Consider the following 18,597-nt stretch of genomic DNA (forward strand, 5'->3'; position numbering starts at 1 on the left):
GCTAAGCGATTTCATAACTTTGAGCTTTCCTTAACACGGTGACCTTACTTCGTAACCTTAGCCTCCTTTCTTTAGAGTTTTCTAGTTCGACTAAGTAACTTCGTAACCTCGATCTACTTTTTGCTTCTTGTAGCATAGGCCTTCACCACTTCAAACGAAAGATATTCCCTCTTTTTTTTTAATTCGAAAGAGCGGGGTCTTACTTATTCAGGGGGATGAAAGACAAATAAAGGGATCAGGGGGCTTGACCCTGTGTTCAAAATGTCATTTTTTTCCATTTTACTCTACTGGAATTTTACAAAAGTTAAGCCTTAACCCGAATAGGCCTAATTATGCAACGAACTCCACCTTGCTAATTATTATTTTTTACTGAGCCGGAGTTCGAACCTAGAACCTCGGGGTATTTTAGGCGAATGGAAAAAATTAAAGACCAGCAATTTGAGGGACAAAAATTGAAGACCAGCCTCGAATAAGGCCAACCGTGCAAATTGCCCCAAATAAGCCCCTTGTTGGGCACTCCTGTTCCTATGGGCTTCACGTGGCTCCAATCTTCCTCCTCTTGGACTTGGACTTGAATCATGAATTATGTGAAGCATTTAGTCCATTCCTTGCTATAATTCTTGAACTCATTTTCGGGTTCTTCTTCCACGATAAACATCTTCTTGGGCTCATCTTTGGACACTTCTTCCACGATAATCATCTTTTTGATTTTCCATTCAAGCCCGTCAACTTTTAATTGAGGTATGCCACCGTGGATGCTATCAGTACTTCTCCGACAGCCAGCCGTGTGCCATTGCTTTTGAATCGAAAGACCTTTTATTGGCTGCTCACTCTCTTAAACACCCAACGTTCACATTATCTCAAAAACGGGAAGGGATAAGAAATGCACAATTTTCGGCTATTAGTTTAGTAGGCCTATATACAACGTAAAAATTCAGTTTTTTTTAGTGGGGGCGGGGAATTTGGATTGGATCATGGATGGTTTTTAGTTAACTCGGTTACTAAAATAGGGGATGGGGGTTTCTGTTCTACAACTGCCACGTGTCCCTCTGTCCAAATGGGGCAATTTAGTGCCAAACTATAACGGCAAGCTGTTAATTAGACGGATAGTTAAACAAAGGATATATTTAAACTATTTTCGATAGTAGGGGATATATTTGGCCATTTACCGAAAATTGTATGTCCTCGATGGAGCTTAGTAGTTTTCAGGAGCGTAAGATAATACATTGTCCTCGCGTTTCTTTCATTTGTCATAAACCAGACGGAGACATATTGTTTAACAAGTTAGATTAGGTCCTTTGCGTCATATCACTAGGCCTCACTGTTTTACCATGTGGTTTTTCAAATTACGAGAGTTCAAACTATATTATTTGTATCTATTCAAATTACGAGAGTTCAAACTATATTATTTGTATCTATTCAACTAATATAGTTTCAAATTACGAGAGTTCAAACTATACTATTTGTATCTATTCAAATTTACTGAGTTCAAACTTATATTATTTGTATCTATTTAATGAATTTTTAATACATATACAAGGTCCAAACTTAAGATTACTAAGTTTGGATGAACTCATAAGTTATACACTAGGTCTGCCCATGGAGGATAGAAATAATGAAATTGTATAGTTTCCCATAATATGCATAACATTTATCCGCATCAAACGAGAATAACAACGTAATTACAATACTAGGACGTAAAGCATCATTTGTTAAACTAACTAATTTGGTTAGTCCACAACAAGGTTATCGAACCAAATGTAGTTGGTTAGACATAATGAAGATGTCTTCTTTGTTCTTCCCAATTCACCATCAAGTCTATTCATCATGGAATCATTAAAATGCGGTTCAATATCTAAGACAAACTATTTGCTGATTCTCTTACCTCCTAGTCCTAAAATGGAACTGAAGCTAATACACACCATGACACCATCCAACTTTGAGTTTGAGGACCGGTGTCTTCCTCCCGGGAAGTTGAGAAAAAAAAAAAAAAACCTCAAAAACTAGTCCTTGCAATTCATTGTGCTTGTCTTACCACTGTCATGCCACTTCAAAAATCCTTCATCGAGAGCCTGTCGCATCCATGGGTGCCGGCAACATTCAATTGCTTCTGGAACTGTCAGCCAACTTCTTCTTCTAAGGCTCTGTTCAGGCCAGCACTCAAGCTCTTCCTTCACCAACAAAGCAAACATGGCAGCTCTACACAAACCTTCTGGACTGAACTCGTCCTGAAGTGTCTTGCTTTTAAACAGGTAGTGTCCAAGAAAGTGCTTCAATATACAAATGCATAGACTCTTATGAATACAGGAAAAGAAAAACAAATAAGAACAAGTGCATGCAAAGACAAAATAATAGGTGAGAAAGCTCTTAGTGAAATTGGTGGGTAAACAAACAAGAAGGCTCCTTATCATGATAGCAGTTATGAGCTACACTCAGAGATAAGTTTCCTAATTCTTGGTACTCTAGTTATCATGTACGACCAGAGATGCAAAATATTCCTAATCTTAATGAGCATCTTTTTAATACAGATGGTTCAACCTAGTTTTGCGCACCTTGACAAATTCACCGGGTACCTACTATCTCTCACCAGCATAGGTACCGGATGGTAATCTTCCATGATGGGAAGTCAAGTTGTGAACAAGAGTACGAATTGATAAACCTGAGCTCATGCGTGCACCTTCAAGGCCTTTGACTCCTAGCCAAAGCTAAGGAGCTACATGTATTTGGATTGCTTATGATCGAGTGGGAAGCATCAACCGACCATTTGAAAAAGGCCACTCATACTACACCGTGCTTAAGTGGAAGGACGAGCTTGGAAGCGATATTGAAGAAGCCACAAGTGAAGAGCCCGAGGGCCACTTCGGCTCCACAAAAGAATTTGTGGACTTGGGCAGCAAGGGAGTTGCAGAAAGTCATCTCCACGAATGCAACTTGTGGAGACAAACATGGCTGAGGACACAAGGTTTCGACTCCACGAAGTGAAACAGGGGAGATGAAATACTGAGAAGACACAAGGGTTCGTCTCCACGAAGTGAAACCATGGAGATGAATTTCCATTTACTGTTTTTACCATTTTCGGCCTAAATGTATTTCAAGGCCTAGTTAGGGGTATTTTAGACAATTTAAGCTTACGCTAAACTTGAGTATAAACATCCCACTTTCCCCATTTGGTAGGTTTACACTATTTTGAATATGAACATTAAACTCATGATGATGAACATATAGGAGTGGGCCTTCGGTGGTTGAAACTGAAAAAACTGACCAAACCGAGTAATTTCGGTTTTGGAGTCTCTTTCGATTTTCATTATTTAAAATCTCGTTTAGTCAGTTCAGTTTTGGTTTTTCAATTAAAATTCAGCTAAACCAGAAAACCGAAATATGTATAATACTTGACAACCTTTAGGCTTTAGCCAAATGAATAATTCTCGGTCCACTGCCATTCCATTACTTATTAACCCATCAGTTTGCCCCACTAGTCAACCCACAACAGCCCAACAAGCACCACTCTCTTTCCCACATTAAAGCTTCTATCAATCCCACTCTTCCGCCGCAGATTCATCTCAATCCGACCTCTTCTCAACTAATAAATTCAATTCTTGATTGTTCCTCAGAAACCGATTTTACCAAACTTCAGTTATCTTGCCCAAAGCAACAAAATGCTTCCTTCTTTGTACTGCCACTTGCAAAGTCTATAAAATACCTAGAACTCCAACAATAAGAATTCAGCCGGGTCTAGTGAGCAGTGATTGAAGTTGATATCAAGCTAATTTCCACCACGTGAAGACTCCCAAATCCAAGATCAAGGATTGAAAAGTAACTGAAAGTTTCTTCAAAGCAAGAAAAAATGCAGAAAGCCTCCAAACATCTTTATTTTTTTGGCAGAAAAATCTTTGATAATGTGGTCTAAACCGAAATAACCGAACCGAAATTAGTTTGGTTAGGTTTCGATTGTTAGTTTGCAAAATCAAAAAACCGAACCGACCGACGGCCACCCCTAATTAACACCCTAGTTTGTTAGCTTAGTGATTAGTTTTGTGATCTTTTGATTGCAACCTTAGATTTGAGCAAGAGTTTGCAAGAGTGTTCTATCTTTTAAGGAGATTTTAGAGTTGCTTAGGTGCTTGTTAGAGTGCTATTAGAGGTGATTAGGGTTTTGTCCCCTAATTGTTGCTAACTTTACTTGCTTTCCGTAATTTCTTGTCTTTCAATACTTGAAAGTTATCATTTGGTATCAGAGTTGGATTATAAACACTGATTAAGATTTGACAAGAAAATTACAGCAAAAAAAAACTGAAAAAACTCAAAAACAGTCGTTCTTCCCGTCAAACTTTTTCCCAGTTCTTCAAAATCTCAGAATCTGAACCTGAATTGTAGTTGATCATTTTGAGTGTGGTTTGTTTCCATTGATTCGAAATCAGCCAAGGAACTTATTAGAATCATTGTCATTGATTTCCAAACCATTACAATGTTGGAATCTGAGTTTTGGTTGAAGAAGACCAAAGGAGCTTCAAGTTGAGTTTATAGATCCAAATTTGTTGTTTGTTAATCCTTTTAGCTTGAGTTTTATTGAAACAAGTTCTGACATCTTGAAAGAACTTAGAATCTCGACTTTGAAGGCATCCAGAAACCATTTGAGTGATTTTGAGTTTCAAAATTTTCTCACCATTAAAGAATATAAAGTTTCTAGTTTGAATTCTAATTTTTGGATACCAAAAGAGTGTTAGATTCACGTGGGTGTTGAAGAAAACTCATTTTTTTAAATCAAGAACGCCTAAATCTAGAGTTTGAAGGTGGTTGGAAGTGATTTGAACAAGTTGGAATTGAACCGGAGCTTGAAAACTCGCTGAAGAAGACGCTGAAACTCCAGGTTCGTGGACCACTTCGTAGCCACAAAACATTTCGTGGAGCAAGGCAGCAAGCACAGAGAAGGAGGTCATGCAGGATCGTGGGCACAAACCTAGTTCGGCTCCACACATTCCCCAACCTCAGAAAATTTAGTGAACACGAAATCACTTCATCTCCACAAAATCCACCAGCACCAAGGAAATTTTAGCATCAGACTTTTCAGGTTTTGAGTCTGATCTTGAGAATTTCCATTCTGCTTCAATTTCTTTTGATATTCTAAGCTTGCTAACACTTAGTACTTAGTTTCAACTTGTGTTTAGCTAAGTTCTTTAAGGTGAGTCAACCATTTCATGCTAATTTCTTCCGAGCTTTGTTTCTTTGTTTTCATGGCAACTTCTGTTGATTCAAGTCCATTCTAGAATTTGATTGTTCGTTCTTGTTTTACCATAAAGTCCACTCTATCCCGAAGACAATTGGAGCTTATTGTTAACACTTACGTTTGAATTGGGTTACAATCTTAGGAATTCACCTTGAGAGCAGAAAAAGGTGTTGAGTGAACTGAGATCATTAGAATGAGGCAAATTGCAAGGATTGAAATCCAAGGGTTGAGTGAACCTAAATTTGTGAGAATACACTAAAGATTGTTAGTGAAGAGCTTTTATTACTAATTATTTGTTCATTTATTACAGGTGATCATGAAGGACGGCCAGAGTTCAAAGCACATTGTTGAAATGAAGATACTAATGGAAATGAAGGGTGACAATGCGAGGATAGCCTCAGAAATACAAGATTTGAGGAGACAAAACGAGTCAAGGGTGGAAGGAGTAATAGCAAGCGACCAAGCGTGACACCTATCTACTTCGCTACTTATCCATCTCCATCCTAAATTCGTCAAAGCGCGAAGGGATGGAACTCTCCAAATCTTTTTTCCAATTTAATTTCGCCAATAGAGCATTTTATTTGATGAAATCAAAATGCAAAAATGGTCCAAGCCCGATCTGAGTCCAATAAGCCCAAAACCGGGTCCAAAAAGAAAGAAAGGGAAAGATAAAAAGGAAATCGTAGACATCAAATTACGTTTGGAAACCCTATCTACATTGTCCGCCTCTCTCGCTTCTATGTCGGTGAAATTCCAAAGTTGTGCTCCTCTTCGATTTTGTTGATGTCTTCTTGTGCTGATTCTCCAAATCACCAATGAGGCCCAAACAACAATTTCACTCCCACTCGTCCAAACCCGGCATAAGACACCCTACCAAGCTCCACCCTCAAATTACCAACAACCACAAGACCCATGTTACTAACAACCATACTGTGTGCCGAGTTCAGCAAGCATGCATATGCTCCACCACAAAATCCGACAACATATCAACCCCACCCATCTCAAGAATACCCCCATCCCCGACCTAGAGAACAACACCACCAATCATTACCAGGCCATGAGCCACCAAGAAGGGAAGACCCTCATCCCCAAATTCGATATGAATATTGGAACGGTGAGGATGAAATTGAACATGAAATCCATGAAAGGGCTCCCTATTGTAGGTATGAAGCTAGAAGGGGAGATGTGTATGGAGGAGGTTAGAGCCTTAGAGGTAGTGAATTAATAAAACAAATATGGAGGGACACAGATAAATCACTACTTACAAATATAATAATTAAATTCGAGTGTCTGCTTATAAGGGTTCTCATAAGCATAAGTTTATCCCAAATATTGAAGGATATCTTTCAAATTAGTATGATAACAATTTCTTATACGTTTATGTTTTCATTGATGATAAATAAAGCATAGGATAAATAATCCCCAATATTGGATTGTATTTGCGCAATATGTTTTCTCACATGACTAACTGAGGGATTATCTATGTCAATAACCAAAACGGATAAAAGAAAAATATATGTTACGTACCTCATAAAACCAAAGTTAATGTATCACATGTATCTAATCAAAACTTTGATTGTTTATCTTTGTAGGTTCAGACGATATCCAATTATCTTAACCTCAACAAACAAGTCACCACACGACGATTCACATTGATCATCCACGAAACTTGTAGTTTATTCTTTCATATAAATTATTTATCAAAACTTTTACTTTAATAATATTAATATTATTTTACAAAATTGTATACTACATGACTCGGCATACGCGTGCGACGCAGGTACCGAGAAACTAGTAATTATAAAAATATAAGGGGTAAAATGTTAATTGACTTGGTCAAACGGCAAGTGCTTTTAAGCCAAGCTATAAGTTGGCACCCAACTTATAGTTTTTGGCTTGTTTTGAGTCATTTTGGCTTAAAAGCAAACAAGCCAAAAAGTGCTTTTGAGCGGGTTTGATCAACTTTTAAGCCAATCCCAACACCCTCTATGGTGATTTTCAATCAACTAATAGGAATTGCATGACCAACTTACAACGAAGACGAGTGACTTGCTAGAGACATATACAGGCCCATGTAGGAGCAAGTTGTCAGTTGCTAGGCCGCTAGGGTCATGCAGACCATTTAAACAAGCCTTAGAAAAGCAACTTTATGAAATATTACATCCAAAGGGCAGATATATGAGTCCACCAATCCTAGGTTTGAGGATTCAAATGTTTTGCTATATTCAAGTGATGAAAGGAAAAGAGAGAAAACATTGCTCCACCTAACATCATACTAAACAGAGACCCAAAAAAAAAAAGGAGGGGGGAGGGAAATGTTATTATCACAGATCTCTCATAGAAAAGTTAGTTGAGCAAAAAATTTCACCTATCAAAGGAAATAGTAATAAATTTAAAAGCAAACCTTAAGGATAAAGCCAAAGTTAAATCAAGTCAAACACTTATTTGTAGTGACTAAGAGAATTTCAATGATAGTGTAACAGAACTAATTAATAAAATGGAAAAGGGTCAAATATACCCCTCTACTTTAGTTTATTGGCTAAATTTGCCCTCCGTTAGCCAAAGTACTCAAATATACCCCTCCCGTTACAAGTTGGGGCCAAATATACCCTTACCGTTAGCAAAATTTTAAAAATACCCCACATTTCTAATATGTTTCCACATAAACAAGTCTAGTCATTGGAATTGAATGACATGGACGCCGGCATTTAACTTATTCTATGTGCTGCTGGCAATTTTTTAAAAACAATCTGAAAAATTAATTTTTCTAAAAACAAATCTGTTAAAAATGGCTTTTATTAAAAATATGATTTTTATTTTATTTTATAAAACCCACTTCTTAAAAAAGAATATTCTGAAAAATTGGATTTTTTAATTAAAATATCAGGAAAATGATTTTTTTTTTAAAAGTTTTTCAGATTTTTTTTAGGAAAACTTTTTCACTTTTTTTGGAATTTTTGAAGTTGGAGTTGTGTTTGGCCATAGTTTTTGAAATTATAGTTTTTGGTGAAATGTAGTGTAAAAAAGTTAAAAAATTTTGAAAAACAAGTTTTTCTTGTTTTTAGTATTCCGGAATACAACTCCGCAAAAAAATGAATAATTTTTATGGCCAAACACTAAAAGTAAAAAAAGTGAAAAAAATTTCCGGAAAAAAGTGAATAATTTTTATGGCCAAACGCCCACTTAAATTAATCCAAATTTAAAAATAAAATTAGGACACTTTTTTAAAAAAAAAATCATTTTGCAGATTTTTTAACTAAAATATCCAATTTTCGAGAATATCTTTTACAAAAACGGATTTTATTAAAACAAAAAAGTTTCAGATATTTAATAAAAGCCATTTTTTTAGATTTGTTTTAAAAAAAATCAATTTTCTAGATTGTTTTTTAAAAAATTGCCACGTAGGCACCAGATAGAATAAGTTAACTGCCATGTGGCGTCCATGTCACCCAATTCCAATGACTAGGCTAGCTTATATGGGAATATGTTAGAAATGAGGGTATTTTTGAAACTTTGCTAACGGTAGGGGTATATTTGGCCCCAACTTGTAACGGGAGGGGTATATTTGACTACTTTGGCTAACGGAGGGCAAAGTTAGCCAATAAACTAAAGTAGAGGGGTATATTTGACCCTTAAAAATCTAGTTATTTGAAAGGAATTTCAGTTTGAAAATGCAATTAATATATGGCATTAAATTGATGTCGTCCATCTAGTTCTGTTCTTTAGTAACAGGTTATTTTCATGTAGTTACTTGGGTAGAGGTAAACAACAGAAGTTTGACCGTCTTATCAAGAAAACCTACAGACATTTGTTAGAAGCTAGAAAGCATTTAATTTTTTTTAGATAGAAGAGGTAAAGAGATAACTGGTGAACATGGCAATTAGTTTCGAGGCTAAAGTAGAGGGTTCTAGGTTGAAAGGAAGAGATTTCAACATAAACTTTTTCCATCTGATAGCGATGTTAACTAGTACAGGTGGAGGAGTTGGACCATGGAAGTGAAGTGGAAATTGGTGGAGCTGTGAGGGACTTGGCACACGGTTTTGTAACAAGGATCTGGAATGAAGACCAACTTCAGGTGGGAAGGAATTTTAGAAACGTGGGCAAGATGAGGCGGTTGTTGAAGAGAGATGTCCTGGAGGAGGAATACTGTAGGTGTGATAGACCTCCTGCCCAGATGAATTCACAATGGCATTTTCCACAGGAACACAGTCAGGGAAGAAGTTTAAGTGCATTTAACAACTCATTTCACGGGGAAATTTGAAGAGTATAAATGCATCCTGTGTTATTTTGATACAAAGAAGAAAGGCACAGTAAATATAAAGGACCTCTATTTTATTTATTTATTTATTTTTAAACAGGTAACATAAGGACCTCCATTTTTTTGACAAGTTAAAAATCAAGGACTTTAAACCTACAAGCCATTTGGGGAGCATCTTCAAAAAAATTTTAGTGTTGCTCTCTCTTAGGTTACAGAAGTGTTGGAAGATACGGTCTCAATGTCCCAAAACACTTCTATGGCAAGTAGACAAAGTTGGATGAAACCTTATTTACAATTGAGGTAGTTCACTCCAGGATAAAGGGTGGAGACCTGAGATCACTATGCAAGTCAGTGCTGGAAAAGTCATATGACAATGTAATCCGGTTCCTGTGGAAAGGATGTGGTTTGCAACAATTGAAGAAATTAAATCCAATAGGAAGGTAATCGTTGACAAATATGGAGTTCGGAGGAGAGAATGCAGGACAGACCAATATAGCACGCATGTCGAGTAGCATTATAGAGGAGCACAATGAAGGGGTGGGAGGATTTCAACAAAAATGTAAAGTTCAATATAAGAAATGGAAACAAACTTAGCTTCTGAAACTGAATGCACGGTTGGTATAGGGACGCTCTCTTACGTATATCATTCCTATCCATCTTCAACAACTCTAACTAGCAGGTAGTTGTACTTTCCCAGGTTTACAAAGTCAGGAAGAGGTGATCTTTCCTATAGCAGTGTTGTCAAAGGCGCGCTTAAGCCCTGAAGCGACGCTCAAACATGTTGAGCGCTTCGCCTCGCTTTATGGGTGCTTCAGTGTCATCATCAAGGCTCTAAATACTTTCCTTGCCAATGAGTGTAATCATGAAGATGACACACTAAACAATTGATATTTCACTTTCTCTTTATCTTTTTCAATTTTTTGTCCATATATTTGTTAGTCATGCTTATGATTATTAATCTTGGACTACACAACATATTTTATATTTTTTTTCTCCATTTGCGCCTTTTTTCACTGAAGCCCACGCTTTATTTACCCCTAAAGTACCTTAGAGCTTTTTTGCGCTTTTCACTTTTGATAACAGTTTTATAGAACTAGACTTCATGTGAAACTTGCAAGATTTGAAGATGAAAGAACTATATGAAATGATGGATAACCTGTACAAGCATAAGATGGACAGATAGAACCTCGTAAAAAAAGGGATTTTCACAATCAAGTACTTCAACACAAGCTATTGGTGATGGAGAAAAAGGAATTTCCTCACGAGTCAGTTTGGATACCTAGAGAGCCTAGGGAAGTATCTTTCTTTGTGAACAGCAGCATAGAAGTCGTTCTAACAACTAAGAAGAAGGAAGAGAAAGCCAACTTTCATTAGCTGGTGGCTTAAGTGAAGAAAACAAGGGAGCGTGTTCACGACTCAATCGTATACTTCTTCATCGCCAAATTGCATAGAAGCTGTGGTGCATAATATGGAATGTCTTAGGGATTGAATAGAGATGCTGCACGCTTGGTGCCCATTGTGACGCCATGGATGGAAAGGAAAGAGCATCTGAAGGAACTGAAAACTCTTTTGTAGATATTAGTGAACGTTCTTATTTTTGTATACTTTTGGGACACTTCAAACCCAACTACTATAGATGACTGGATGTCGAAGAAAATCACATTTTGTATAGAATTCTCTGTTTTCTTCTATACAACTGGTACGTGGTGTAGGTTCCCATCGTATCAATAAAAAATTACATTTTATGTAACAATAAGACAGGAAAACCATTTGTTAAATGCATTTAAAAGAACTATTTCCAGAAAAGTATCCAAAACTTCTGCAGTATAAGATGTCACTGACTTCAACATATGGTCCATGCCCAAGCGGTACAAAATGAAATGAGCACTAAGCAATTGTATAAGCCACAGAAACATCAAGTTCCAGTGGGAAAGTCGAACTTACTTGTGTATCAAATATAAACAAAAACAAAGGAGATACTTTTATTGATCAAGAACAAAGCAAATACTTGAAGAGACCTTACCACTAGATCCCCTCGAACTCCAGCTTCCTCTATGGCTTCACGGATAGCTGCCTCCTTGACTGTTTCATCATTTTCCCAACCACCCTATTTGTGCAAAATGTTCCAAAGATGTCAATAAGCAGCACCCATAAGGTATTCATCCTTGTGATCTTTATAGCAAATGCAAATGAACCAAAACAGTTAAGTCCAACTTATTCAGAAATATCACCTGGCATCAGAAAGCCAAAACTAGATACCAGGAAGAACAGTTAAAATAAAAGAACAAGTATGGCAAGCAACTTGCCATGTGTAACACATGCTTAAAAAACAATAATTAAGAAAAACAAAAGTATGAGCTCAAGTCTTAATCTTTGATCGAATGAATTACTAGTATTTCATGAGATTTCGTATGCAGCAAAACCTAACTACGTTAAATGGCAGAAGATAAGGATGTTGAACATTGATAGGGATTTTACCAGAACATACCTAAGTAGGGAACTGTCACCAGCCACCAAACATCAACAGAAATAAGATTGTACCTTTGGTATTTTAAACTTAACTAGTTTTAATGTACGTGCCTTGCATGTGTGTACTGCATCAATCAGTAAAAAGTGTATACAAAAAGAACAAATTGTTGTGCATGTACCTCATACCATTGAGTGCACAACTTTAGAGAATTACATAAATAGTATTAAGCAATATATTTGAGTTATAGACTCAATATCAAAGGAAAAGTTGGAAGTCCTTGAAAATGATCAATGTTAATCCAACTTAACTAGCTTAATAAAGGAAAAAATCCTACCCACATACCCCAGATGCGTGGTTTGACTTCAAGCTTCGCTTCCAGTTATAAAAATTATCCGATTACCTTCTTTCTTGTGGGATTAATTAGTTATATACTTGATGGAAGGAAATTAATTATAAGGTAATAATAATAATCTATTTATCTTCTCTAAATTGTCGTGATTGAACTTGAAGTGCGATTGTTAAGTGTCCTTTCCTATGTACTTCTATAATTTCATGATGGTGGCAATAAGAGAATTTATATCTTGCTCAATTTATTAGAACATATATTGACATTTTTGTACATAAATGTTATACAAGGAGTGTTCGATTGAAAGGCCGTTCAGCTTTATATGTGCATGCATTTTGGTCTTGGTCTATCAACCTTTTACTTTAATCCTCCCCCTTTTATAATAAATAGATATAGATATAGACATAAATAATGCTTTGCACATATGTCGTTAATCATTACAAATTTGTATCCGAAAATATCTATCTTTCTCATCTTTATACTATTGAAATCCATTAGGTAATTATAGTGCTTTTAGATAAAATATATTTATCTTATGCTCAATGCCCAAATGCTCTAACAATTTCTCACCTTTGGAAATAGAAGACCAGGCCCACTTGTCGAGTTTATCATCAATACTTCAACTATCTTCTCAGATGACTCACCACTGTTGTCTTCCATATTTCTGAACCTAAATGGAATACACCTACAGATAAAGGGATTATGAGATAATATTTTTAAATGCAAACCCAAGATGTATTAAAGAAGTAGTTGCCTATAAATTTCTAATCAGTACAAGACGTACCCGACAACAAAAAAATGAAGTAGAGTGATGTAAGCTTAAATGCGAAAAAATTAAGTATAAACCTAACAAGTTACAGGTGAGAAATAGAACCCTAGAAACTAAAACCATCAAATTTAAGTTAACCATTGAACCCAAAGCAAAACCTACGAGATCCTAAATCATTGTGATCCCTCTTTGCCTTCCACACGACGTACCCGACAACAAAAAAATGAAGTAGAGTGATGTAAGCTTAAATGCGAAAAAAATTAAGTATAAACCTAACAAGATACAGGTGAGAAATAGAACCCCAGAAACTAAAACCATCAAATTTATGTTAACCATTGAACTCAAAGCAAAACCTACGAGATCCTAAATCATTGTGATCCCTCTTTGCCTTCCACCTGATTTTTACTCTGTTCAATCTTTTAACTTTTCAACATTGCCTCAGTTAAACCATTCCTCTTTAAGATTATTTTCTCCAGCTCTGCCCACTCCTTTCACTCACAATCCATAATGAATATTCGACCTGAATACTATGCTAAAGCTCCAGCCGCTTCCATAGAGAGGATAGATCCAAAATGATTCTTCTTCTTTCCAATATTTTGTGTATCCAAAATGAAGTCCTTCTTTGGTGTTCCTTAAGTTGATGAATTATTCACAAGGAACGTTGAATGTGCCTCTATCAAAATATTTTTTTCCCCATTTTAAAAGGGACCGAGGGAACTTAAAACACATGGAAAGAGGTCTCGAAAGACCTTTGACCTAGCAAAAAAATATGGTACAGCAGAATAAAAAGATATATGTGGGCAATACCAATTAGTTGAAATAAAGTTTTAGTCATGTTAGTACGTTTACTTCAGTCCATTGCTTTTTGGGAGTCTTGCAGTAAAAAATGTAGAGAACTTCTAATGTTTTTCAATTTTATTTTAAATTATATCCTATAAAAGATTGGACTAAGATAGACCTTAAATAGTACAAGGACAGTGAAGATTCATATAGCACACCCCAACTTGCTTGGAATTGAGGTGTAGTTATTATTGTCCTTCGAAAAGAAAAAAATAAGACAGAGGCGCATTTAACGTTTCTTGTGAATAATTTTTAACATTTGAAGACCGATTCATTTTAGATAAAACTAGGAGAGGGTTAAGGCAGAATAATTTACTACGTCCTGGCAGATAAGTATTTTATTTCTATCAAGAGCTGAACACCAAACTATACAAGCAGGAGCTTAACATCAAATTATACTAGCTTCAGTTTCCATTGTTGCAGTCTATATTCCACTGAACAGCAACATGAGAACTAAAACAGTTCCACTTTCAACCATCCCTATTTTGTACCATGACGGCTCATGCTTGAATTCGTATATCTACAGGGTAAACAATCACCCTCTGAAACACTCCCTCCATTGAGAATTAATGGCCTTGAAACATACAGAAATTTGAAGTTGCAAACCCCTCTATTCTTCCAAAGATTTTTGGCTCATTTGATACTTACTATGACAGCTTGTATAGCATCTTCGGATTTCACTTCCAATTGAAACAGCCACAAGTTCAGCTTTGAACTTACTAAGACGTTTGAAAGCCAAAATGCCATGGATTTTAGCTAATATTTTCTTGTGTGGAATTTTGCTTTAAAGCTAAAAGTCAGAATTTGTTTCTACTACCTCAGCACATACTTGTTGGAGAATTTTGCTCCATATAGCAGGTTTTTATGGGAGTGATACCTTCCAAAGAGTGACAGCACCCTTTCCCCAGAATACCATCTATCCCTTTTAAGGAAGAACCGGAAAGCCTACTGTTACCAACACGGTATGAAAAGCTCCGCAACCACTCTCTGATTCTGATCCTTTAAGCCTACTCATGGTTTACCTAGATAACTTAACAAGGCCCAGTTGCAGTTAAATGCTATTGTCATTACTCCGGTTCCGTTTCATTCAGCATTATGAATAAGAATAACTGAAATAGAGCAGGCAAGAAGGTAAATTCTTGAGGCTATGGACAACAGGAAGATACCAATATGTCGATATCGTCATAAGTATTGACACCCAATTCAGCATATCATACCCCACCCCCCTTCCGCCACTGATTACTTTCTGTAGGATTCAATTAAAGTTAACTTTTGATAGAGTCAAATTAATATCATCTTCAGTATAACAATAACAGACCAATCTTTTGGTGTCACACCTAGTGCTCTCTTGCAAGAGTTGAAAGAGTTAATATGTTCAGGTCATAACTGTTGACTTCTATGAGCTAACTTATTTTGATACAGTGCAAGAGTTAAAATGTAACACTCTACATAGCTATTCAAGGTGCATTGCTCGTTGACAAAGAAATGGGCAAGGAGGCAATCTCTCAACTAGACAAATCAATTAATCCTTTTCCTGCCACATTCACCAGCCCTAACTGCCATTGCATGATGTTTTAAGTGGAAAACGGTACCAAGTTGATGGTGATTGGACATGTGAAAATTAATTAATGCTGTCAAATACGCTTTGACATGGTGATGAAAACAAAAGAAATGATCATTAAATATCTAAATACATGAAGCGGATTGTGACTTGACCTCAAAAGAGATGTTAAAAGGAACAAGTTTGGAGACGTGGGGATCTAGAGGTAACGTTAATGGGGAGGATAGGGAGTAGCTTTCTTCTAGTTGGCATAATGAAAAGGGAACTCATGAGAAGACACTATGATATGAAATGACTATTTGATCCCTCTGAAGCTTCTGCAATGACAGACCAACTCCAGTCTCAACTTATTCCCACTATAATGATGTTGAGATGGACTTTTGGTAAAATTAACTGAGATCAAACTGGCTCCACTGCTCCTATTCTAACTTTCAAAGAGTCTTTTTTTTTTTTCCTTTACATCTCCTAAATCTTTTTGCTTGTTTTTAACAGTTCCGCATACTATTCAAAATACCATATACAACTTTGTTTACATTTTTGGGTCTGAAATGGATTATAAGAGGATCTAATCAGATGATGGTACAAAAAGGGAATAAGCAGGCCAAAAGAGAATCCATCCACCCTGCATATGGTGGACAATATAGGAAGAAAGGAACTAGAGGTTTTGGAAGGAAATGTTAACTCCATTTTGGAGATCAAAGTCAATTGTATACTTTTTCTTATTTTGGAATTCAACTTTTGCTTCTGATGTCACATTACAACACCACCTTAGAGCTGTCTCCTTAATAAAATTTATTTGATCAAAGAATTTTACTCTTCACGAAGCAACTTAGAATGAACATTGGCCATCCCATTTCCACAGGTCTTTATAGTTCTAGGGAACAAGCATTAAAAGGAACTTCCACTTATAGCAAGACTTTCACCTATATCATGAAAATGAAACGCAAACATCATCTTTTTAAAACCCTTTGCATTCACATGAACACGAGAAAACCAATACCCCAAAGGCAAACAAAGGAAGAATAGCAACATTCTTTTGAACATTTTTATACAATTCCTCCTCTCTCTTGTTTGTCACTGTCAGAGATTGCATGCTTCAATCCTCATAACATGCCCAAGCATACAAGGAAGGAGTTGGAATAGTTAGTATTGATGGGAGTATATGAGAGAATAAATTTTGGAGCGAGGAGAAGGCCGGTGCGCTGCACCGGACCAAGCACCTAAACGGGCGCGGTGGCCAGTGCGGTGCGACCACTATAGCGCAACGCGGCAGCTGTGGCACCCAATTTGGGTGCTATGGCGGGTGCGACGGGGCCACTGCGGCATCCAAATTTTCCTGTTGGTGTTTGAAAAGGGACCTGTAATGGTTGGGTCTGTTACCATCAGACTTCTAAAGGTACTATACGTATTGTATCTCCTCCAAAACGAAGAAAACAACAAACAGACGATTGATTTCCTCTCTTCTTCTCTATATAGTCATTACAAAATACAATTATGTTATTGTGAGAAATTCAAGTTAATTGCTGAAAACTTGAATTCATTGGCTTTGCAAAATGCTGGAGGAATTCTGCCACTATCCCTGTAGCAACGAGAGTGGAGGCTTAAATTTCTTAACGACAAAGATTACTCTATCAAAGCCAGATAAATTTGTTCCCCGCTTCTGAAACCTATTTTCTAACAAGGACAACCAGGTCACATAGGAGATTGACATTCAACCAGATTTCACCCCATTGATCCACACATGATAAAACTCAAAAGCACTGTAATTGAAACAAAAGAAGAAGAAGAAAAGAGGAAATTTGAACCCACATTCTACAGAATTTATCAAAACAAGACAAAACCCAATTTAGCAAACACCAAACAAAAAGAAGTAGTGTAAAAGAGGAAACTTTATGTAAAGCAAATAAAACCAAATTTAACAAAAAGTGAGAAGGAAGGAGAAAATACCCGGCGATAAGGCGATAACCAGCCTCATACCGCTGCTGATGTCGACCAGTCCGAGCCACCAATTCAGACATTTACAAAACAAAATTACTAAACAAATCTGCCAATCTTATTCTGCTAAATCGAATGTAACAAAAAGCCTCTAACCATTCTTCAACTTTCCCTTTTCTTCTACTTATACCGTGTGCATTGTACACTCAATTCAACCTGTGTGCTTCATAAACAGCCCAATATTGCTCCATGAGAGAGAAGGTGTTAAGAGCAGCGTATGAAAAGGAGCAACATGTGTGTGTTGTTGGTACGCTCTGAGTCGGTCAATTTTCTTTTCCACGTCGGTTACAAACTTCTGCTCTCTCTTTATCTCTCTCTCTCTGCACTTTCTTTTTGGGCTATCTCAAAAAAATGTATTTCTTTATTTCCTAAACTTGATGTCCAGCCAAACTGCACCAATACATTGAGACATAGGGAGTAATTGTTTGTTGAATGACATAACTGCCTTTCTCCATATAGGGTACCTCATATTACTATAAAGGGGTATATTTGTCATTTTAGAAAAGGACCCTACCTAGGCTTCATCGCCCACAGCTTTTAACTATATAATAAGTGTGGGTCTGTTGGTGCGACGAAGGGTGAAACCGTCATTTCCTACGTTAAAGACATCTGGCTTCCACTTTCACATTCGACTTATTTTCAGTTCCACGCCCATTTCTTCCGGAACTTTCATGTGCCGCCTCCAGCTCTCCTTGTCAAACAAACCTAAAATCAACAAAAACTCCATCTAGGTCTCCATCTTCAAACAAGGCGAAATTTGAGCCCTAATTCTACATTTAGTTTCTAATGGAGCGTGCTAATTGTGGAATCCATCAGAAACTTTGGCTTCTTCAGTTCTTCCTTGTAAATTATGTAAGCAAATTTAATTGTTCATTTTTCACTCTCACTCTATATAATAAGTGTGGGTCTGTTGGTGCGACGAAGGGTGAAACCGTCATTCTACGTTAAAGACAGCTGGCTTCCACTTTCACATTCGACTTATTTTCAGTTCCACGCCCATTTCTTCCGGAACCTTCATGTGCCGCCTCCAGCTCTCCTTGTCAAACAAACCTAAAATCAATAAAAACTCCCTCTAGGTCTCCATCTTCAAACAAGGCGAAATTTGAGCCCTAATTCTACATTTAGTTTCTAATG

At 36.8% G+C, this 18,597-nt stretch overlaps 1 protein-coding gene across 1 annotated transcript; it reads right to left on the minus strand.

Annotated features, from left to right (window-relative positions):
• Positions 1–1,605: 1,605 nt before the first annotated feature.
• On the minus strand, positions 1,606–17,779 carry LOC132045985 (nudix hydrolase 16, mitochondrial-like). Its single transcript, XM_059436544.1, has 4 exons — positions 17,416–17,779; positions 12,869–12,983; positions 11,506–11,589; positions 1,606–2,270 (listed from the first exon to the last, which is right to left on the minus strand). Exons 1-4 carry the CDS (start codon positions 17,484–17,486, stop codon positions 2,004–2,006), a joined length of 537 nt encoding a protein of 178 aa, XP_059292527.1. The 5' UTR covers positions 17,487–17,779; the 3' UTR covers positions 1,606–2,003.
• Positions 17,780–18,597: the final 818 nt, after the last annotated feature.

This window comes from Lycium ferocissimum, unplaced genomic scaffold, assembly GCF_029784015.1.
Source record: "Lycium ferocissimum isolate CSIRO_LF1 unplaced genomic scaffold, AGI_CSIRO_Lferr_CH_V1 ctg8890, whole genome shotgun sequence".
Lineage (NCBI taxonomy): Eukaryota > Viridiplantae > Streptophyta > Magnoliopsida > Solanales > Solanaceae > Lycium > Lycium ferocissimum.

Excerpts from the sequence above, each read along its gene's own strand:
- LOC132045985 (XM_059436544.1), bottom strand. The coding sequence starts at position 17,486 with ATGTCTGAATTGGTGGCTCGGACTGGTCGACATCAGCAGCGGTATGAG. Across the intron at positions 12,984-17,415 it reads GGTTATCGCCTTATCGCCGG|GTGTATTCCATTTAGGTTCA; the intron begins GTATTTTCTCCT and ends CTTTATCTGTAG. Across the intron at positions 2,271-11,505 it reads GAGTTCGAGGGGATCTAGTG|CACTTTCTTGGACACTACCT; the intron begins GTAAGGTCTCTT and ends TGTATATTGAAG.